The sequence below is a fragment of the Chlorocebus sabaeus genome, chromosome 14 (assembly GCF_047675955.1).
Source record: "Chlorocebus sabaeus isolate Y175 chromosome 14, mChlSab1.0.hap1, whole genome shotgun sequence".
Lineage (NCBI taxonomy): Eukaryota > Metazoa > Chordata > Mammalia > Primates > Cercopithecidae > Chlorocebus > Chlorocebus sabaeus.
Genome location: NC_132917.1, coordinates 92888297 through 92912157, shown reverse-complemented (window position 1 = coordinate 92912157; position 23861 = coordinate 92888297). Strand labels below are relative to the sequence as shown.

Below are 23861 nucleotides of genomic sequence, written 5' to 3'. Positions count from 1 at the left end.
GCTCCACCAACCATCCTATCTCCTGTTTCTCTCCCTCCCTCTCTCCTCAGGCTTCCCTATTCCCTGAGACACTAAGATATTGAAGTTAGACTAATTAATAACCCTACAATGACTTACAAGTGTTCAAGTGAAAGGAAAAGTCATATGTCTCTATTGAAATCAAAAGCTAGAAATGATTAAACTTAGCCAGGAAGGCATGTCAAAAGCCGAGACAAGCTGAAAGCTAGGCCTCATAAGTCGAATAGCCAGCTTGTGAATGCAAAGGGAAGGTTCTTGAAGGAAATTAAAAGTGCTACTCCAATGAACACACTAATGATATGAACACAAAACAGCCTTATTGCTGATACACAGAAAGCTGTATTGGTCTGGATAGAAGATTAGACCAGTCACAACATTCCCTTAAGCCAAAGCCTGATCCAGGGCAAGGCTCTAACTCTCTTCAAATCTGTGAAGGTGGAAAAAGGTGAGGAAGCTACAGAAGAAAAGTCTGAAGTTAGCAGAGGTTGGTTCTTGAGGTTTATGAATAGACAATGTCTCCATCACGTAAAAGTGCATGATAGGCCAGGCACAGTGGCTCACGCCTGTAATCCCAGCACTTTGGGAGGCCGAGGCGGGCAGATCACTTGAGGTCAGGGGTTCGAGACCAGCCTGGCCAACATGGTGAAACCCTGTCTCTACTAAAAATACAAAAATTAGCCAGGTACGATGGTGCACACCTGTAGTCCCAGCTACTCGGGAGGCTGAGGCAAGAGAATCGCTTGAACCCAGAAGGCAGAGGATGCAGTGAGTCAAGTCATGCCAATGCACTCCAGCCTGGGCAACAGAGCAAGACTCTGTGTCCAAAAAAAAAAAAAAAAAAAAAAAAAAAGTGCATGATGAAGCAACAAGTGCTGATGTAGAAGCTGTAAATTATCCAGAAGATCTAGCTAAGATCATTGATGAAGGTGGCTACACTAAACAACAGATTTTCAAAGTAAATGAAACAGCATTATATTGGAAGAAGATGTTACCTAGGACTAGAGAGAAGTCAATACCTCACTTCAAAGCTTCAAAGAATACCCTGACTTCACCACTACAATCTATGCATGTAATCCAAAATTGCACTTGCACCCTGTAAATTTATACAAAGAAAATACTTTAAAAGGCTTCAAAAAGACAGGTTAACTCTTGTTAGGAGCAAATGCAGCTGGTGACTTTAAGGTGAAACCAATGCTCATTTACCAGTCTGAAAATTCTAGGGCCCTTAAGTGTATACACTAAATATACTCTGCCTGTGCTCTATATATGGAGCAACAAAGCCTAGATGGCAGTATATCCATTTACAGCATGGTTTACTGAATATTTTAAGCCCACTGTTGAGACCTACTGCTCAGAAAAAAATACCCTTTTCAAAATATTACTGCTCATTGACAATGCACCCAATCACCCAAGAGCTCTGATGGAGATGCATGTTTTCATGTCCACAAACACAACATCCATTCTGCAGCTTATGGATCAAGGAATTGACTTTCGAGTCTTATTTAAGAATGAAATATACTTTTTAAGGTTATAGTTGCCATAGAAAGTGATTTCTCTGATGGATCTGGGCAGAGTAAATTGAAAACCTAGAAAGGATTCACCATTTTAGCTGCCATTAGGAACATTTGTGATTCATGGCAGAAGGTCAAATGACAACATTAACAGGAGTTTGAAAGTTGATTGCAACTCTCAGGGATGACTGAGGAGTTCAAGACTTCAGTAGAGGAAGTAATTTGAGGTGTGGTGGAAATAGCAAGAGAACTAGAATTAGAAGTGGAGATTGAAGACGTGACTGAATTGCTGCAACTTCATGATCAAACTTGAACAGATGAGGAGCTGCTTCTTATGAGTGAGCAAAGTGGTTTCCTGAGATGCAATCTGTATCTGGTGAAGCTGCTATGAACATTGTTGAAATGATAACAGATTTAGAATATTATATAAACCTAGTTGATAAAGCAGTGGCAGGGGTTGAGAGGATTGACTCCAATTTTGAAAGAAGTCCTACTGTGGGTAAAATGCTATCAAACAGCATCACATATTACAGAGAAATCTTTTGTAAAAGGAGAAGTCAACTGAGGTGACAAACTTTACTGCTGTCCTATTTTAAGAAATTGCCAGAGTAATCACCACCCTGAGCAGCCATCAACACTGAGGCAAGACCCTCTGCCATCAAAATGATGACTCGCTGATTGTTAACATTTTTTAGCAACATAGAATTTTTAATTAAGATATATACTGTTTTCTAAGATACAGTGGTATTGCACATCTAACAGACTACAGTATAGTATAAATATAACTTTTATATGCACTGGGAAACCAAAACATTCCTGTGCCGAGCTTTACTGCAATATTTGCTTTATTGTGGTGGTATGAAATCAAACCCTCAATATCTCTGAGGTAATGCTCTTTCTTAACTTGCAAAGTGTTTACCTGGGTGTTCTCTTTTAAATAGGCTGTGGTCGGGCATTGTGGCTCACACCTGTAATCCCAGCACTTTGGGAGGCCGAGGCAGGCAGATCTCGAGGTCAGGAGTTCGAGACCAGCCTGGCCAACATGGCAAAACCCTATCTCTACTAAAAATACAAAAATTAGCCAGGCAAGGTGGGTGGCAGTCACCTGTAATCCCAGCTACTTGGGAGGCTGAGACAGGAGAACTGCTTGAACCTGGGAGGTGGAGGTTGCAGTGAGACAAGATTTCGCCACTTTACCTGCAGCCTGTGCAACAGAGCAAGACTCTGTCTCAAAAATAAGTTAATTAATTAGCTGTGATATTTATTTGATAATGTATTGACCTTTTATGTACTTGTGAGTGAAGAGCCTGCGCGGAAGCAAGCCTGGTTGGGAATAACCTAGGAGTCCATCTTCTCACAATACTGTTTAGTGGAAACTACATAAGACAGTTGTAGAATGTTGTTTCTGCCTGTCTGCTGTGCAAGGTTATAACATATAATACAAAGACTGGAGGAGCTAAAAGTGGGCATAAAAGACTGAGGGCTATGTGACTCAAGTAGTAGAGAAAACTTGTGGGAAGTTGAAGTTGCAATTTCTTGCCGTCAACCTTGGCTCTCATCTTTGGAAGCCACACAGGCCCCAGAGGGCAAAAGAAGTTGCTTACTTGGGTAGCTCAGAGGCTTCTAAGAAGATGAAGATACTGTACCTGCTTTGTCTTCTGTCCTGTATTCTTTTATAAAGCTAAGGAGGCTGGGCATGGTGGCTCACACCTGTAATCCCAGCACTTTGGAAGGCCGAGGCTGGCGGATCACTTGAGCTTAGGATTTTGAGACCAGCCTGGACAACATGGTGAAACCCCATGTCTGCTAAAAATACAAAAATTAGCGAGGTGTGGTGGCACGTGCCTATAGTCCCAGCTACTCAGGAGGCTGAGGTAGGAAAATTGCTTGAACCTGGGAGGAGGAGGTTGCAGTGAACCAAGCACGCTACCGCATTCCAGCCTGGGCAACAGAGACTCCATCTCAAAAATAAATAAATAAATGAATAAATAAGCAAGCTAAGTAAAAGATATACTATTAAAAGTATATTTCTGTCTTATGAGTCTCAGTGACAATCTAACCCATTCTTCCATAGTGTGTTAAAACTCAATTTTTTTTTTTTTTTTTTTTCACGGAGTTTCGCTCTTGTTGCCCAGACTGGAGTGCAATAGCACGATATGAGCTCACCGTAACCTCTGCCTCCCGGGTTCAAGCAATTCTCCTGCCTCAGCCTCCTGAGTAATAGGCGCCTGCCACCATGCCTGGCTAATTTTGTATTTTTAGTAGAGATGGGGTTTCTCCATGTTCAAAAACAGAAAAGAAGGGCAAGACAGGAATAGACATTATCTTTGTTATGGATTGAACTGTGCCCTCCTAAAATTCTTATAATGAACTTCTAATCCCTAATACCTCAGAATGTGACCTTTTCTGGAAATAGGGCCATTGCAAGTGTAATTAATTAAGATTAGGTCATTAGGGTGGGCCCAGTTCAATGACTGAGTTCCTTATAAAAAAGGGAAATTCGTCCGGGCACAGTAGCTCAGGCCTATAATCCCAGCACTTTGGGAGGCCGAGGTGGTCAGATCACTTGACCCCAGGAGTTTGAGACCAGCCTGGGCAACAAAACCCATGTACGTTTTATCTCTACAAAAAATACAAAAATTAGCCGGGCGTGGTGGTGCACACCTGTAATCCCAGCTACTTGGGAGGCTGAGAATTGCTTGACTCCAGAAGGAGGTTGCAGTGAGCAGAGATCGTGCCACTGCACTCCAACCTGAGTGACAGAGCAAGACTCTGCCTCAAAAAATAGGAAATTCAGACAACTCAGACCCAGGCATGCAGGGACAACACCATGTGAATATGAAGGCAGAGATCAGGATGATACTCTTGCAAGCCAACACCAAAGACTGCCAGCACTCCATCAGGAGCTAGGGGAGAGGAATGAATAGATTCTTCCCCACAGCCCTCAGAAGGAACCGACCCTGCCAACACCTTGTGCTGGGACCTCCAGCCTCCAGATCCTTGAGACAATAAAGTTCTGGGGGTTTTTTTTTGTTTTTTTTTTTTTTTTTGAGATGGCGTCTCACTCTGTCGTCCAGGCTGGAGTGCAGTGGCGGGATTTTGGCTTAATGCAACCTCCGCCTCCCGGGTTCAAGCGATTCTTCTGCCTCAGCCTCTCTAGTAGCTGGGACTACAGGCGTACAGGTGCGTGCCATCATGCCCAGCTAATTTTTTTTTGTATTTTCAGTAGAGACGGGGTTTCACCATATTGGCCAGGCTGGTCTTGAACTGCTGACCTCATGATCCACCCACCTCAGCCTGCCAAAGTGCTGGCATTACAGGTATGAGCAACCGCGCCCAGCTTAAGCCACCTGGTCTGTGGTACTTTGTTATGGCAGCCCTAATGAACTAATATGGGCTTTAAGCTATAAATCACTAAGGTTGGTTAAGTTAACAAATCATAACCCTCAAAAATGTTAAACCAACTTGAAAGAAGCTTTTGAAACTGTTTACAATCCATTTTGGAAACAACAAAAACCAAAATAAAGGCAATTATTAAAAATAGGTCATGTTAAATGACAATAATGTTACTGAATAATAATTTCTTTAAAAAGTATAACCAGGTTTCTTTGATACAAGTAACCGGGTCCCGAATGCTGGTTAAAATGAGACAAGTAGGATCCTTCATTAATTTCTCATATCCATTTCTATCTGTTTTTTCTTTTTTTGTTGTTCCATGTGAAACTGAGAAAAAAAAAACCTGTTTTCAACTTAAACAGTTGTCAACTTAATCTTACTTTTTTGGGAATTTGCTCATGCTCCAGTTTAATTTTCTCCTCTTGTGTCTCTTCAACTTCTGCATCATCTATTTCATCATCGATTCTGCAAAAATATCAAATAACACAAAAGGGTTTTTTCAACCTGAAGAGTTTATACCACAGTGTTACAATTCGCTGCTTTGGCTTGTCTTCACCTTACCCTCAAAGAAATTACAAATTCAAATTCCACACCAAATACTCCAGGGAATGTACAAAATTATGTTGACCAACAAATGTCAATATATGTTTATGAATAACCTATCAAAGTAAAATTTTAGATTATACCACCTTAATGTTCAAGCATTAGCAGCTATATAAATCATTCATTCATCCATCATTCCATTAATTCAACTGGCTCCAGGCCTTAGGCCCTGGACTACAACAATGAAAAATACAGACCCTGTCACTGTCTTCTGAGAGCTTTCTATCTGCTTGGGAGAAAAAAATAAAGCTATTTCAATATGGTATATGTAAGTACAGGGGCATATATGCAGAACACAACCCAGACTTGGGGACCAGAGGCATTCAGAGCCTAAATGATACTTATGAGTTAGCCAACAAAGAGGAGAGAGGAATGTGAGGGAGAAGGGTATTTTAGGCAGAATGCAGAGTGCCTTTTGAGATTAGGAGCGAGACAAACACACTTAAGTGTAAAGACGAAAAAGAACTGTTTTTAGACTTACAGGACTGAGAAGTTGACCATGCGTATATATAACAGTCTGAGACAATTACTTGAGCATATTCCAGCGAAACTAAATATGAACCCAAGAGGGATGGGAAATATAAGAAACTGGTGAACAAAGAAGCCAATAAAATGTATAGGTGTATCTAAATAATGGTTGATACTGGAGATACAGGGAGCTGAAGAAAAGAGTGTCTTAGTAAGTGGTGACTACTGAACACAAGATTGGGAAAAGCTGTGAATTAAAATATGAGTTATACACCAGATAAAAGCAAGGAATTGGGCAATATGTCCCGTCTCAAGGAAACATGTTACAAAGGGAAAGCACTGACAGCACAAGGAGAATGTGAACAGTGGCTCTCTGGCTCTTCCTTCAAAGTTACAGGAGCTCAGGCTTCACGGCTTTGTCCAATTCAACAGTTTACACTGACTCAGAGCTCCTGAGTTACATCCATCAGATGAGGTACCAAGTTGTGACCCTTCTACTGAAGCCACCATTACAAGAACCAAAAATCCCAAATACTTGTGAACCTTTATTGCTATACTTTCCAGTAATGAATCACCTCATGGAGTAGCAGGCAACCTCCCCTTAGGCAGAGGAATAATGACGATAATGACTTCGATAGCAGTAACAGCATCATCCAACACTTGAATGATGCTTACTCTGTGCCAGATGCTGCTCCATACACGTAACACTTATCACAAACAACAGTGTTACGACATACATACTAAAAGCCCATTTTACGGATGAGAAAACAATCACAGAAAGGATATGTAACTTGTCACAGAGCTAATAATACATGGTGGAGCTGAGATCAGAGCCCCAGCAGGCAGGCAGGGCTCCCAAGTATGTACCCTACAATCACACTATTATTCAACACTGCCCGTTCTAAATAGATGTCTACTTTCACTATGAAGGTCTACAATACTCAGCACCCATATTAGACCTATGAGCAGGATAGGACAGAGTTGACCACCTCTTCTGTGTAAAACATGTTCTTTACTTAGCTTCAGAGATAGTGGGCTCTTCTAGTTTCTTCTTTCCTCACAGCTACAACTTCTCAGTCTCCTTTGTTGGTTCCTCATCTTCACAACTTTAAAAGTCAGTTCTCACCTCTTCTCTTCTTTGTCTATATTCTCATTCTAGGCTATCCCTTTCTATATCATCACTATGAATATCATCTGTATGTAGTTGATTTCAATATCCAAGTCTCCAACCCAAACCCCTCCTCTTAAAACCAAACAGAGCTAACTTCCTACTCAACATAACCACCTGAACATCTACTAGACATACGTAATCTTAAAACATCCAACACTGAACTCTTGCTCTTCTCTCTGAAGCCTAATCCTTCTTGCTATCTAAATCGGCAGCACCATCCCTCTCAAAATCCCCACCAAAACCTTAAAGTCAATCTTGATTCCTCTCTTACATCCCCATCCAATCTCGGAGGAAATCCAGTTTGTTCTATCTTCAACATACCCACATTTGACCACTTCTTGCCACTAATACAACAATCCGAGCTGCTCTGGCACCCCTACATTCTACTCTCAACACAACTAGAATGACCCTGCTAAAATATTTCAAATGTCACTCTGCTGAAAAACCCTCCAATGGTCTGTTGTCTCATTCAGAGTAAAAGTCAAAGTCCTTATTTTGGCACCTACCAGTTACTCCATGATTGGGCTCCCATAACCCTACCCCAATACCTCGCAGACTTCCAAGTCCCTCTTACTCCACCCCAGCTGTCCTTCTGGCCACTCTGCTCCCCTAACGCAATCACACCAAGCTCACTTCCCCTGAGGACCTTTACACAGACTCCTCTCCACTTCTCTAGACTATGAAATCCCCTCACCTCCTTCAGGTCCCTACACAGGTTTTTAAAACTTACCAACATTATCAGTGAGGCTTTCCTTATCTACCTTCTTAAAATATCTACACCCTCCCGGCCGGGCACGGTGGCTCACAACTGTAATCCCAGCACTTTGGGAGACCGAGGTGGGTGGATCACGAGGTCAGGAGATCGAGACCATCCTGGCTAACATGGTGAAACCCCGTCTCTACTAATACAAAAAAATCAGTCGGGTGTGGTGGCAGGCGCCTGTGGTCCCAGCTACTCTGGAGGCTGAGGCAGGAGAATGGTGCAAAAGCGAAAGGTGGAGCTTACAGCGAGCCAAGATTGCGCCATTGCACTCCAGCCTGGGTGTCAGAGCGAGACTCTGTCTCAAAATATAAATAAATAAATAAATAAAAATATAAATAAATAAATAAAAATATCTGCCCCCTCCCTACCATCCCACCAGTACTTATTTTCCCCTTAGCCTTCATTCATTTTCTCAGGGTATTTAAATACGATATATTTATGTATTGTTTGTCTCCCCCTCCCCCTAATAACGTGCTGAATACGATTTTTTGAATGAATGAGAAGTACTCCCATCACAAATTACTAGGAAAAAAACCAGAAACCATATGAGAAAAGACTGATTCATTTGACTGGATAAAACAAAACCACAACATCCCCATTCCTTTATACATTGAAAAATAATGCCATAGGCAAAGACAAATGACAACTGGGAGTAAAGTACTCTCAGATAAGAGATCCTAGAATTTGAAAAAGACCAAAAAGAAGAAAAATGGGCAAATAATATGGACAGCTCACCATACTTCCATACCATCCTTCACCCATCATTTTGGCAAAATTCCAAGTGTCTTTTATGTATTGCAGTCAAGTTTTTGGGAATGGAATTTTTGTCCAATACACTTTCAAACTGATAGCTGCAGTTGGGATTTTTACACGTTATCTTTTTTTTTTTTGGTGATGAATTCTTCTGTATTTTACATCGTATCAATTAGTTCCAGTTATTTTTCTTAGTAAATTATATCATCTGCAAGTAATTAGAGTCTTTGTCTCTTTCCAATATTTATAGGCCTTATTTTATTTTAGTCATTTTGCATGAGAAGCTTGGTGATAAAATCATGGGTCCTGGACATAGTTTTTCCACTTACACTGTGCAATCTCGGCAGGTTATTTAGCCTCTCCGTGCCTCATTTTCCCATTTGTAAAACAAAGACAGCATCATCTTCAAGTTTGTTTTGAGGATTAAATGATTTCATGTAAAGCACGAGGTAAAGCTCTGGATGATCAGTTAAAATTTGAGATAGAGTGAACAGCTGAGCAATATGGAGAGGTAAAATCAACCATAATTGGAAATATATCTCAGTTGAGGGAAATAAAAGACGTAGGTTTAAGAACAAAGATAGTTTTTAGCATTTCAAATTCAAAGAATAAAAAGTGAACATCTGAGTGTAAGCACTATGCACTGCTCCAAAAATGAAATCTACAAATTAGGGCCATTTGACCAAAAGTCTCCTTTGCTTTTCCAACCTAATGGAAATATGAAGTCCAAATGATGTCTGTTGCTTTATTGTGGTCTTTAGGGTCTTTCCATGCCAATCGGTGTACTAATGGCAGAGTATTCCCCATTCTTTACCTTTTAATAAACTTGCGGTTTCGTCCTTTCTACAGAAAAGAGCCTAGCATGTGTCAGTGAAAAAGGTCAAATCAGTAGTGTCCTTTCGGAGTTTACGGTCTCGTGGAAACAGGCAACAATAGTAAAGACAGACGCTACCGGACCACAGAAGCGGGCTCCTAACCCGCTGCTGTGCAGAGAAAGGGGCGCATCCCGGAGCCTTCTCGCTTCCACCCCGCTCCCCCGCCCAGGCTCTCGGCAGCCCCGGCCGTGGCGGCCTACGCCTGAGCCCCGTGTTCAGCTTCTGCTCCCACCCGGACCCCGCACGACCTCTATAGGTCAGACGGTGGCGTCCGGCCGGCCCACGTGCTCCCCACGGGCTCTCCCTACGCGGCCCGGACGTCGTTCCGGACGGCCTCCAATCCTGAAGAAACGAAGAGGCGGAGTCCCGCTGAGCCCCTACATTCAAAGGATGAAAAGATGGGGGATCACCTTTCGTCAGAGTCCGTGGCCGTTTTGCCGAGGGCCGGGTTGGGGGGTTTTGAGAAAAGATTCTCAAAATCCATGACCCAGACAGGTCCTCCCTTTCGCGAGCCGGGAAACTACAGAGTAACAACCCGAGAGAGTGACAACTGGGACGCGACAAGACGGACCCACAGCCGCACCAGGACCACAGGCTCCGCCCCGCGCAGCCCCACCCACCCCGCACATGCGCCGAGCCGCCCTCCGCGACTCTGGGCAAGCCCGCTCCCTCCCTGCCACCTTCGCCTCGGCTCTGCGCAGGCGCCGCCGTTGTTGCCCTTCCGTAGGCTTTTTCGTCTATTACCTCAGATAGTAGACTTTAATTTAATTAAATTACTTAATTTATTATTTATTTATTTATTTTGAGACAGAGTCTAGCTCTGTCGTCCGGGCTAGAGTGCAGGTGGCATGATCTCGGCTCACTGCAACCTCCGCCTCCCAGGTTCAAGCAAGTCTCCTGCCTCAGCCTCCTAAGTAGCTGGGATTGCAGGTGCGTGCTACCACGCCCGGCTAATTTTTGTATTTTTAGTAGAGACAGGGTTTCGCCATGTTGGTCCTATTTTTAGTAGAGACGGAGTTTCACCATGTTGGCCAGGATGGTCTCGATTTCTTGACCTCGTGATCCGCCCGCCCCGGCCTTCCAAAGTGCTGGGATTACAGGCGTAAGCCACCCGCCCGGCCCCAGCCCAGAATTTTTAAAAGGATTTGTTAGGATTCTGCTTTCACCTTGGTGAAAACTGTTCCATCAAAATCACAGTATTTCTAAGGGATGGTAGTAACAGCTAACATTTATCTGAGCACTCCACTACTATTCCTTAGAAATAACGTTTCATATGTTAGCTAACTTAATCCTCACAACAGCCCTGTAAAAGATGTTCTATTACCATCCACATTTTTGAAATGAATAAGCAGATATGTAGTCTGGTAATGTAACTTGTAGGGTCTCTACAATTGAATGGGATTAAAATGAATACACAAGTAACCTCAAGACTGAAAAGTCCATTAAAAAGTACCAGATACTAAGAGGATTCAGAAGAGGGAAAAAATTGCATCCAGTTGGGAAGGCTTCTTGAGAAGGGAGTATTTGGGCTGGGTCTTGAGATATTTCCATAGGAAAAGATGAAGTTAAGAGTAAACGGACATTCCAAGTAGAGAGAATTGTATTAAGGCAGGAAAATAGAGCATGCTGTTGCAGAACGGGGAATTGCTCAGTTTTGCTCAGTGTAATACCATTTAAGGCAATAGTAGAAAGGAAGGTGCAAACCCTAGGTTGGGCCAGTGATAGAGAACCTGACTTGCTTCTGTAAGTGAAGGGACTGTTTCTTGGCATGGATCAGGATCCCTCTACCAATTAGTGAAGGGAACTATTTAAAGCCAGACATCTTCCCTGGGGAAATTCTACTTTCCCGTGTTGTTTATGTTATAGGCAATCACCTATGGAACATGAATCATTACTAAAAATGGAGAGGAAAAAATGAATTAAGGAAATGAAAACTAGAATTACTCCCTCTTTAGCAGGAAGCACTCTTATAGAACTCAAATGGTTACCATACACATTTTTTTATATAAAATGTCCAGCATACAGCAAAAGATAACCAGACACAAATGAAAATTCGATTAGCAGGTAAAAAGCAGCTAAAACATCTGACCTGCAAAGGCATCAGACACTAGCATTTTCAGACAAAGACTATATAAAAGGCTACATATGTTTGTGTTAGATTGATGCCAAAAATGGCCCCAAATTCTCCAACTTTTCCTGTCTCCATGTCCTTTGCGGTGTGACTTTGCAGCTCCTCCCACAAAGAGGTAGGATCTATTTCACCTCCTCTTTAATCTCAGTTGACTTTGCCTGATAGAACAGCTTGTTTTAGCTAGTAGAATGCAGAAGTGGCCTGCCAATACGAAGCCAAGGCCCCAAGAGGCTTTGTATGGGTCTGCTCTCTCTTCTATGCCTGCTTTCTTCAGGACAGTAAGTTCAGGCTACCCTGCTGACGGTAAGGGAGAGACATGTGGAAGATAAGGCAAATGGAGGAGAGCGAAAACACCCAGTCAACAGCTAGCAAAACCCTAAAAGCAAAGCCTCCTAGGCAGCATACAGCTGAGCACACACATGATGAAGTCCTGCAGAGAACCGAAGACTCTCAGATGATCCCAGTCCAAATTACTAACCCACATTAATTGTGAGCTAAATAAATGGTTCCTGTTTTAAGTCACTAAGTTTTTAAGTAGTTTACTATATGGTAATATCTAATAAAAAAGAAACTATAAAAAATGTCATGGAGGAACTGGGGAGAAGTAACCAAGTAGAACTTCTAGAAATAAAAAATATAATCCTGAAATTTAAAAAAATCAGTGGATGGGGCCGGGCGCGGTGGCTCACACTTGTAATCCCAGCACTTTGGGAGGCCAACGTCGGTGGATCACGAGGTCAAGATACAGAGACCATCCTGCCAACATGGTGAAACCCCGTCTCTACTAAAAATACAAAAATTAGCTGGGCAGGATGGCGCGCACCTGTAGTCCCAGCTACTCAGGAGTCTGAGGCAGGATAATCGCTTAAACCTGGAAGGCGGAGGTTGCAGTGAGCCGAAATCGCGCCACTGCACTCCAGCCTGGCAACAGAGTGAGACTCCGTCTAAAAAAAACCCAAAAAACAAAAAACAAAAAAGAAAATCAGGGGATGGTGTGGTCATATTAAAATGTGTTCAAAAATTCCTTAACACTTCTCCCTGCAAAAGGTGGAGACTTAGTCCCCTCTTCTTTAATGTGGATAGGATTTACTGATTTATTTCTAACAAATACAATGTGGCAAAAGTGATAATGCATGATTTGTGAGGTCATAAGAAGACATTGTAGTTTCTGCCTTATTCTCTTGAATCATCTGCATGAAGGGAAGTCAGTCACCATGTCATGAATCACTCAGGCAGCCTGTGGAGAGCCAGCCGTGTGGGTGAGGTACCTTGGAAACAGATCTCCAGCACTAAGCAAGCCGGAAGACATCTTGACAGCAATCCCATGATAAACTGTGGGACAGAACCACCCAGCTAAGCAGCTCACAGATTCATGACCCACAGAGGATATAAGAAGATCAATGTTGGGCCAGTTGTGGCGTCTCATGCCTGTAATCCCAGCACTTTGGGAGGCTGAGGCAGGTGGATCACCTCGAGTCAGGAGTTTGAGACCAGCCTGGCCAACACGGTGAAACCCCATCTCTACCAGAAATACAAAATTAGCTGGGCGTGGTGGCGCATGCCTGTAGTCCCAGTTACTTGGGAGGCTGAGGCAGGAGAATCGCTTGAACCTGTGAGGCGGAGTTTGCAGTGAGCCTAGATCATGCCATTGCACTCCATGGGCAACAAGAGTGAAACTCCATATCAAAAATAATAATAATAATAATAAAGAAGATCAGTGTTTTTTTTTACCCATAAAGTTTTAGGCTAATTTGCTATCCTGTATAGCAATAGATAAGTGAAATTCCCTATTATTATAAAGCAGCTGGCCTAAACATAAAATTGTCATATGACCCAGCAATTCCACTCCTGGGTATATACCCAAAAGAATTGAAAACAGGGACTGAAACATATATTTGTACATTCATGTTAATTGCAGCATTATTCACAATAGCCAAAAGGTAGAAACAAACCAAGTGTGCATCCACTGATTAATGGATAAATAAAACGTGATACCCACATAGGATATTATTTATCCATAAAAAGGAATGATGCTCTGATACATGCTGTCAGAACTGAATTTTGTATCCTGGCTGAACTTTGAAAATGGTATGCTAAGTTAAATAAGTCAGGCACAAAAGGACAAATATTGTATGATTCCACTTATATGAAATATGTAGAATAGAGAATTGTATAGAGACAGACAGTAGATTAGAGGTTACCAGGGACTGAGAGGGGGTGAAATGGGGAATTGTTGCTTAAAAGTGACAGAATTTCTGTTTGAGGTAATAGGAAAGTTTGGAAATACATAATGGTGATGGTTGCACAACAACGTGAATGTAACTAATGTCACTGAATTATACACTTAAAAATGGCTACAGTTGCTCACTCCTGTAATCCCAGTACTTTGGGAGGCCAAGGTGGGTGGATCATCTGAGGTCAGGAGTTCAAGACCAGCCTGACCAACATGATGAAACCCTGTCTCTACTAACAATCCAAAAATTAGCCAGGCAAGGTGGCAGGCGCCTGTAATCCCAGCTACTCGGGAGGCTGAGGCAGGAAAATCGCTTAAACCTGAGAGGCAGAGGTGAGTAGGCGGTAGTGAGCTGAAATGGTGCCATTACACTCCAGCCTGGGCAACAGAGTGAGACAGAGTGAGACTCTGTCTCAAAAAAAAAAAAAAAAAAAAAGTTGAAATGGCAAATTTTATATTTCTTTTACCAAAATAAAATAAAGCAGCTGGCATGTTAAAATGGTGAAATGGCCTGTGATAACTCAGTTCCAGTATGAGCTAGGTATAATACCTCATGAGTTTGTGCTATAAATCAACAGTCACCAATACGTGGTGCTGTTTCTCCCATAGCCAGGAGACATGGGGTCTGGGAATCAAAGCTTGCAACTGGGAGTAGATCCTCTCTGTATTATTCCTAGTGATGCCCTAGAATAATGTTTGCTTCCTATCTCCACAACTTTGGGCTCTGCTGGTTTAGAGCTGACTTTTTCAACCTCAACATTATTCTCATTTCGGCCTGGATATCTGGGAACAGTCTTGCGCACTGTAGGAAGCTTGGCGGCATCCCTGGCCTCTACCGCTAGATGTCAGTAGCGGCTGTTCCCCAGTTGTGGCAACCCAAAATGTCTCCAGATATTACCAAGCGTCCTCTTGGGGGAGCAAAATCTTCCTCACTGGAGAACCACAGGTGTAGAGTTAATCCCGAAATTAGGAATGTTTGCCTCAAGGAGCATGACAATGAGTCCATTAAACTTGAGGTTGAGACTGCCGTTTGACCACCTCGGGTTCCTCATGCTAGGGAATTCACAGGTAAAGAAGGGGCTTATTGTATTGGCAGGGGTGATTAATCCTAACTAACAAGTTATCCTGACTACACAGTGAAGTTAAGGAAGAGTATGTCTAGAATGCAGGTGATTTCCCGGGCAGGGGACTCAGTAATCCTGCGTTCCATGATTGAAGTTAATAGAAAACACCACCACCACAGGCAGCGCTGAAAGTGCCCCAAACCCTTCAGGCAAACCACCTGTTATCGGAAGGAGGGTACTTGAGTGTAAGTTGTGGTGGTCCTTGGTATTTTCAACAAAGAATTAGACAAAACTCACAAAGTAATAAAGGAATGAAACACAGGAACGAAGCAGCAAAAGCAGGAATGCATTAAAGCGAGAAAGCACTCCACAGGGTGGGAATGGGCCAGAGCAAGCAGCTCAAGGGCCCAGTTGCAAAGTTTTCTGGGTTTTAAGTACTCCTTTTGAGGTGCCTATTGATGAAGGATTTGGTCTCAGGCTAATTAAAGGCTGAGGTGTATTGGCACCCTATGCAAATGAAGCGATAGTCCCTACTAGGCCCTCAGCCAATCCAGGGCACTTTCCTTTTCCATCTGAGATGTGGTAGAGGGGAGAGAGTTGTAGGGAGAGTAGCCTTTGATCCTTTGCTACTCTGGTGTGAGGAGATGTGGGGGCGGGGCAGGGTTCCTTTTGGTTCAGCTTTAGGATATTTACAGTAATTGGCCTTAGGGTCCCTTCCCCCAGACCCAGGTGTTTTCCCTTTGATCCAACTTTGGGAAGTCAGCGTGAATTGGCCTCAGATTCCCTGCCCCCAGACCTTGGTGTTTTTCCTTGATTCAGCACGAAGTGGCCTTTAGTTCCCTGCCTCCAGACCCTATTCTCCTGCCTCACACCCAGCAAGGAGTCAAGACCAGCTTGGGAGAGCAAAGAGAACATAGCAAAGGGTAGGAGCAAAAGGTGGTTGTACAAATATCAGCTGCAACTGATACAGGAGCTTAAAAGAAATTGTTTAGGCTGTTAATGAGGGTAAGAGAGTCCTCAGTAAGGTTTCCCTTTTAATAAAAAAGCAGCTCCAAAATCATTTCTTTTCTAACAAAGAGTAGCCTGAAAAATCAAGCAGCAGACATAGACAAGCAAGCTAGAACCTTGCAGAGGTAAATGCCGGCAGCTGTGCTAATAGAAAAGGGCTACCTAGGAGCCAGGCATATCCAACATGGAGGCTGCATCTTTCCTTTTCTTTGTCACCACATGTATAGTCAGGGAACAGGCAACATGGTGCCAGCCACGTAACAAACCCATCTGCATAATCAAAGATTAGGGTGAGGTTGCTAGCTTCTTCAAGCACCGTGTAAATGGCACACCTGGTCCGACCAATCCTTTGTACCCTGTGTAAATCAGATACCACCTCCTCAAGCTCATCTATAAAACCACCCACATCTCTCCCTGAACCTGGAAATTTTGGGGACCCCTTCCTCTGCACAAGGCAGCTTTTCTCTTTCTTGCACCTGTTAAACTTCTGCTCTTAAACTCAGTCCTTGTGTGTCTGCATCCTTGATTTCCTTGGCATGAGACAATGAACCTCAGGAATTACCCCAAAGGAATGATGCTGCTTCCCAACTACATGACCAGTAGCAAAAATGATTGCAATATTTATGAATATATCATTCTTAATTTGATATAAATTTGTGGAAATATGGGTGTAGAAATACACACACATAGACACACACACACACACGCACACACATATATTTAAAATTTTCCCTTCTACTATTCCCCTACCATCTGACACAAAATATGTTAATAGTAGTTAACTTTATATCTCATTTAAGTTATAGGATATAAAAGGAGGCATGTGACTGAGCTAAAAGAAGAATTCAAAGAAGAATGAACATCACCTGAAAGTGAAAAAGGTACATTTTATCCTTTCTTTGGAAAATGGGTAGCATGTTTTTGGTTGAATGGGGGATTGTTGCATCATGTTAGGCTGAGGCATGACTTTGCTATTGCTTTTATCTGAAAACTAAAGATGGGTTAAAGAGACATTTATAGACATATATATGTCTATAATATAGACACATATATATAATATAAATGTCTATAATATAGACATTTATATTAAAGAGACTAGTTAAAAAGTGTATACTTGGGCCAGGCACAGTGGCTCACGCCTGCAATCCCAGCACTTTGGGAGGCTGAAGTGGGTGGATCACGAGGTCAGGAGATCGAGACTATCCTGGCCAACATGGTGAAACCCCCTCTCTAGTGAAATACAAAAAATTAGCCAGGCATGGTGGCAGGCTCCTGTAGTCCTAGTTACTCAGGAAGCTGAGGCAGAAAAATTGCTTGAACCCAGGAGGCAGAGGTTGCAGTAAGCCAAGATCGCCCCACTGCACTCCAGCCTGGTGACAGCACAAGACTCTGTCTCAAAAAAAAAAAAAAAAAAAAAGTGTATACTTGGTGATTTTGTAACATGTCATCTTAGTGTATACTTGGTGATCTTGTAACATGTCATCTTAGCTAGGCTAAGATGATTCTTATCATGCATTTTTCTAGTTAGGGTGAACCACAAGATAGATTTTGCATAAAATTTGGGAGGTGGAAGTAAAATAGCAGCCATATTGCTTTTTACATCCGGGAGGTCAGTGAAGGGGCAGAAGATGCTATTGCAACTCATGCACATTGTTGTTTACTGGTTTACCTTGTTGATATGGGACAGCAACAAGACCTGATATAACTCACCCCAGATCCTCCTTCAGATTTTCTAAATTCTGGGCCAAGCATGTCTTTAGTTCCATGATAGAGGGCTCAAGATTCTCCTGCACAACACCTACATCATTAAAGTAGAGCAGACTAAGACACTAATACAGGTTCTGGTTTATGCTCAGGGATTCTAGTTTGTCCTCATTCTCCCCACTTTACATCCAACTTCCCTTCCTGAATATATGCCTTGCAGATTTTAAAAGTTTTTTAGACAAGGTCTTGCTCCATCAGTGGCAAAATTATAGCTCACTGCATTCCCTTGGGGTGTCACTGTGTTGCCCAGACTGGTTTCAAACTCCTGGTCTCAGCAATCCTCCTACCTCATCCTACCAAAGTACTGGGATTACAGGCATAAGCCACTGTGCCTGGCCCCACCTTGTAGCTCTGAAGCTCCAATATCAGACAAGATCTTTACAGACTGTTTTAAACAGCTCCCACAATTGCATAAGGTCAAATCCCTGTAAATCTAGCTAGCTATCATCTGTCATCTATCTATCTCTCTATCTATCTATCTATCTATCTATCTATCTATCTATCTATCTATCTATCTTCTAGTGATTCTGATTATCCGATTAGACTTTGAGTAATAAGATGGCATTAATAGAGTAGACAGGGTTTAAAAGAAAATTGTGAACTGGAAGATAAGTCAGAAGAAATTATCCAGAGTACATCATAGAGAGACTGCCACCCCAAAAAAGGGAAGTTACAGAAGAGATTATTATAAAAACAGACATAATAGATTTAAATGTCTAACATATAACTAATAATAATTATAAGAAGAGAAGAAAAAAAGAATGAGGAGGAGGACATATTTGAAAAGAAAAGACTGGCCGGGTGTGGTGGTTCACGCCTGTATTCCCAGCACTTTGGGAGACCAACACAGGTGGATCTCTTGAGGTCAAGAGTTCAAGACCAGCCTTGCCAACATGGTGAAACCCTGTCTCTACTAAAAATACAAAATAGCCAGGCATGGGGGCTCACACCTGTAATCCCAGCTACTCGGGAGGCTGAGGCAGGAGAATCACTTGAACCCAGGAGGTGGAGGTTGTAGTGAGCCAAGATTGTGCCACTGCACTGCAGTCTGGGTGACAGAGCAGGACTCTGTCTCAAAAAAGAAAGAAAGAAAGAAAAGAAAAGAAAAGGCTGAGACTTTTCCAAATTGTTGAAACTCACCAATTTACAGATCAATACATTAAACAAATACTAGGCAGGATAATTAAAAGAAATCCAGACTAAGACACACCATACTGAAACTACAGAAAAGCAGAGAAAGTATGTAAAATAGCCACAGAAAAGTTTTAAAAGTTTACCTTCAGAATAACGACAATTAGACTGCCAGCTGTCTTCACAGCAGCAACAAGGGAATCCAGAAGACAATAAAATTGTATCTTCAATAAATTGAAAGAAAATAAAACTTGCGAACTAGAATTCTATACCTTGAAACTATATTATTCAAAAATGGAGGTGATCTATAAGATATATTTAGGAAAACAAAAACAGAGAGGTCACTATGAGCAAATTAGGAAAATTCTCAATAAATTTAGAAATTAGAAAGAATGAATTTGATAGCAGCAAATCTCAGGTGAAAGGTTTGAGTTATAAGAAAAAAATGGAGAATGAAGAAACTGATCATTCTAAGTAAATATTTAGTGAATAGAACAATATTACTAAGGTATTTGGTGGTTAAAATTTATATATATTGGGATTTCTGGTTCTGGGTAACATAGTAAAGGCACACTATATCCCCTGAATATAGGTTTACCTAGATAGGATGCATGGAATTGTTTGAAGACTCTAGAAAATAATTAAAGGAGGCATATTGGTGATGAAGATGAGAATTCAAAGTACCACTGAAATAGTGTTAAGTTTTTAATTTTCTTTTTTCTGTGGTCCTCCTGCCACTAAGCCCAGACATAGGTACAATTGCAAACGTGTGCAGAAGTGGGGCTAACTGAAGCTCAAGCTTTCTGGTTGGACAACCAAAAACTAAAGCTCCAGGGACCTGAAAAATTTCTAGGAGACCATAATGAAGAAGGGGCCTAGAAAAGTGACATCATAAATTTCTGAACCCCTGGGCTTACCACTGAGTTGTGCATGCATGGATGTGATCATAGCTGGCATGCCAAAGACTTTTGAGAGTTGAATAGACATAATTCATCCATGTCCTGACTGGTCCCTGGTAGTACAGATCTAAGATTCAAATAGCATTGCAAAGGCATTCAGTTGAACAGGCACTGGAATCGCAGTGGGTAGAAATCGAGGCCTGAACCTAACCAGGTCTATTACCTATAAAAACAAAAACATAAACATTCTGTATAAGATTTAACTAAGATCCAGAGGCTTTATAGCATATTATTATTCCTAATCTCCAGGATACAATTCTAACTTATTTGGCATACGAAGAACCAGGAAAATCTCAAATTGCCTGGGAAAAGACAATCAACAAATGCCAAAGCTGTGATGACTTATATGTTGGAATTATCTGACAGACTTCGAAACAGCTCTTTATAAAAATGCTACACTAAATGCCCTTGAAACAAATGGAAAAAGTAGAGCATCTCAGTAAAAAAAAAGAAGACATAAAGAAGAACCAAATGGAATTTTGAGAACTGAAAAATATAAAAACTAAAATTAAAAACTCAATGAATATTCAAAGACACAATAAATAAATCAAATATGGAATATCCCAAAATGTTAAAGCAGAAAAGAAAAAAAATAGAAGAGCACCAAGAGAATGAATAGAAAAAATGTTAAAGATAGACTTAAAATCAAACATATTAATAGGTACATTGAATGCAAGTGGGATAAATTTACCAAATAAAACAAAGGGGTTGCCAGAATGGATAAATATGATCCAGCTATGTGTTCTCCACAAGAAATTCATTTTATTTTACTTTATTTTATTTTATTTATTTATTTTTTTGAGATGGAGTTTTACTCTTGTCACCCAGGCTGGAGTGCAGTGGCACAATTTCAGCTCACTGCAACCTCTACCTCTCAAGTTCAAGGGATTCTCCTGTTTCAGCCTCCTGAGTAGCTGGGATTTCAGGCGCACTCCGCCATGCCCGCCTAAGTTCTGTATTTTTAGTAGAGATGAGCTTTCACCATATTAACCAGGCTGCTCTCCAACTCCTGGGCTCAAGTGATCCTCCCACCTCAACCTCCCAAAGTGCTAGGATTACAGGTGTGAACCACCACCCCTGGCAAGAAACTCACTTTAAACATGATATGGGTAAGTTAAAAATAAAGGTTGGCAAAATACATACTAAGAAACACCAAACCAAAGAAAGCCAAAGTGACTGTATCAAAGTGGACCTTAGAGTAAAAAATTAGCAGAGATAAATATAGATGTTATGTAACTACAAAAAGGTAAATTCACCATAAAGTCATAATGGTCCTAAATAGGTATGCACAAATACCCAAAGCACATGGAAAATTCACCAAGATAAACCATAAACTGGGTTATAAAATAAACTTTAACAAATGTAATAGTATTGAAATAATACAGAGTATATTCGCTAACCATAATGGAATTGAATAAGAAATCAATAATAAATAACAACAACAACAACCACCTCCAAATACTTAGAAATTAAACAACATACCTCTAAAAATTCCATAGGTCAAAGGAGAATTCACGAAGTGAATTAGAAAATACCTTGAACTGAGGCCAGGTGTGGTGGCTCACACCTGTAATCCCAGCACTTTGGGAGGCTAAGGCAAGTGGATCACTTGAGGTCAGGAGTTTGAGACCAACCTGGCCAATGTGGTGAAACCCTGTCTTTACCAAAAATTAGCTGGGTGTGGTGGCACGTGCCTGTAATCCCAGGTACTCGGGAGGCTGAGGCAGGAGAATCGCTTGAACCAGGGAGGAGGAAGTTGCAATGAGCCGAGATTGCGCCACTGTACTCCAGACTGGGGGAAAGAGCAAGACCCCATCTCAAAAAAAAAAAAAAAAGGAAAGAAAGCAAGATAGCGAGAAAGAAAGAAAGAAAGAAAGAAAAAGAAAGAAAGAAAGAAAGAAAGAAAGAAAGAAAGAAAGAAAGAAAGAAAGAAAGAAAGAAAGAAAAAATATTTTGAGCTGAATGAATGTGAAAATGCAACATAGCAAAATTTGTGAGAGACTGCTAAAGCAGTGTTTATAGGAATTTTAGAGCTCTGAATACTTAAAGATCTCAAATAAATAAACTTCTACCTTCAGAAATTAGAAAAAACAAGCAGAAAGAATGATACATTAAAGGCAGAAATCAATGAAAGGTAAGAGCAGAAAAACGATAGTTAAACCAAAATCTAATGATTTGAACAGATAATTGATAAATCACTAGCAAAACTGAAAAGAAAAAGGAGAAAAGATACAAATTACCAATCAGACATGAAAGAGGATATTTCAGTACAGACTGTACTGATAAAAAAAACAAAAACAAAAACCGTAAGTCAATTTTATGAAACACTCTTAGATTAAAAGGCCAAATCCTCACAAACTACAAACCATGTAAACTCATCTAAGGTAAAGTATACAATCTAACAGAACAATAACTATTGAAGAAATTAAATTCATAGCTTAAAACCTTCTAAAATAAGAAATCTCAAGCCCCAGATGGTTTTTCTGGAGAATTCTACCAAACATTTAAGGAAGAAATACCAGTTTTATATGCTGTCATGCAGAAAACAGAAAAGAAAGGAACACTTCCCAAATTATTTTATTAGGCATACATCAACCAATTCCAAAAACAGTCAAAAACAAAGAAAGAAAACTGCAGACCAATATCCCTCTTGAACATAGATTTTTAAATCCTTAACTGTTTAAAATCAAATCCAACAATATAAAAAGAATAATATGCAACAACTAAGTGGAGTCAATATCAGAAATATAAGGTGGTTTGCTACTTGAAAATCCATCAGTGCAATCCAACATGTTAGGAGTCAAAACAAGAAAATCTATATGATCTCATCAACTGATGCAGAAAATTATTTGACAATATCCAACATCAATTCAGCAAATTAGGAATAGATAGATTTCCTTAACAGATAGATTTCCTTAATAGATAAACCTTAACAAATGTAATAGAATTGAAATTATATAAGTATGTTGTCTAACTATGGGGAATTAAAAAAGAAATCAATAATAAATAACCAAAAAACCCCTCCAAAACAAAAAAATAGATTTCCTCCATCTGATAAGGGCATGTCAAAAACTATGGCTAATAGCATACTTCATATGACTGAACGTTTTCCCTCTAAGATTTTGAAAAAGCAAGAGATACAAAAACTGAAAGAAAGGCAATTTTTAGCATAAAAAATAAATGAAGAAAGTCATTTTTCTGAGTGAAGAAAGCCTTACACAAAACAGCATTTATTCTATTTATAAATCATAACCATGTTTTAAATCAGGCAAAACTAATTTATAGTGAAAAAAGTCAGAGGAATGGTTGCCTCTGGATGCAGATGAGGATTGAATGGGCAGGGGCAGAGGGAAATTTCTAGGGTATAGTCATGTTTTATGTTTTCATAAAGATTTGGGTGACGCAGATGTATGTATTTCCTGCATTTTTCAGAACTCATCAAATTGTTTTCTCAAGATTCTGTTCCTCACTGTATGTAAAATTTACCTTAAAATGGTAGTGCAAAAAAATATTACATTCTAATTAATGATTTGTATGCTCTGAAGTGTTCAGAAGGTGCTATAAATGGAATGTTTATGTTCCCCCCAAATTTATGTTGAAAATTTGAAATTCCATACGTTGAAACATAATCCCCAATGTGATGGTATTTGAAGATGAGGCCTCTGGGTGGTGATTAGGTCATGAGGTTGGAGCCCTCTTGAATGAGATTAGTGCCCCTATAAAAGAGAACCCAGAGGGTTCCCTTGCCGATTCCACCATGTGAAGACACAGTGAGAAGACAGCCATCTGTGAATCAGGAAGCAAACTAAATCTTCTGGCACCTTGATCTTGTACTTTCTAGCCTCAAGAACTGTGAGAAATAAATTTCTGTTGTTTATAAACACCAGTCTATGAAAATTTGTTATGGTGGCCCAAACAGGCTAAAACCAGTGAAGTCTGCAACTTACTTTGAACTGTGTCTAAAGATACAATCGGCTGATGGATGGATAAAGGAAAGAATAGATAGCTAATAG

The 23861-nt window shown here is 40.8% G+C and overlaps 1 protein-coding gene across 2 annotated transcripts in view; it reads right to left on the bottom strand.

The window, feature by feature from the left end:
• Positions 1-10144, bottom strand: part of ZC3H8 (zinc finger CCCH-type containing 8) — a 40216-nt gene extending 30072 nt beyond the window's left edge. Inside the window, exons 1-2 of one of the 2 annotated variants that reach the window (XM_008008389.3) lie at positions 9969-10144; positions 5306-5390 (exon numbers count right to left, since the gene is read on the bottom strand). In XM_008008389.3, coding sequence (XP_008006580.1) covers positions 5306-5390; positions 9969-10042 — 159 coding nt within the window. In that variant the 5' untranslated portion in view covers positions 10043-10144. The remainder of the gene's footprint in view (positions 1-5305; positions 5391-9968) is intronic. The other variant, XM_073023156.1, reaches the window with a different exon arrangement.
• Between the last annotated feature and the right edge of the window lie 13717 nt (positions 10145-23861).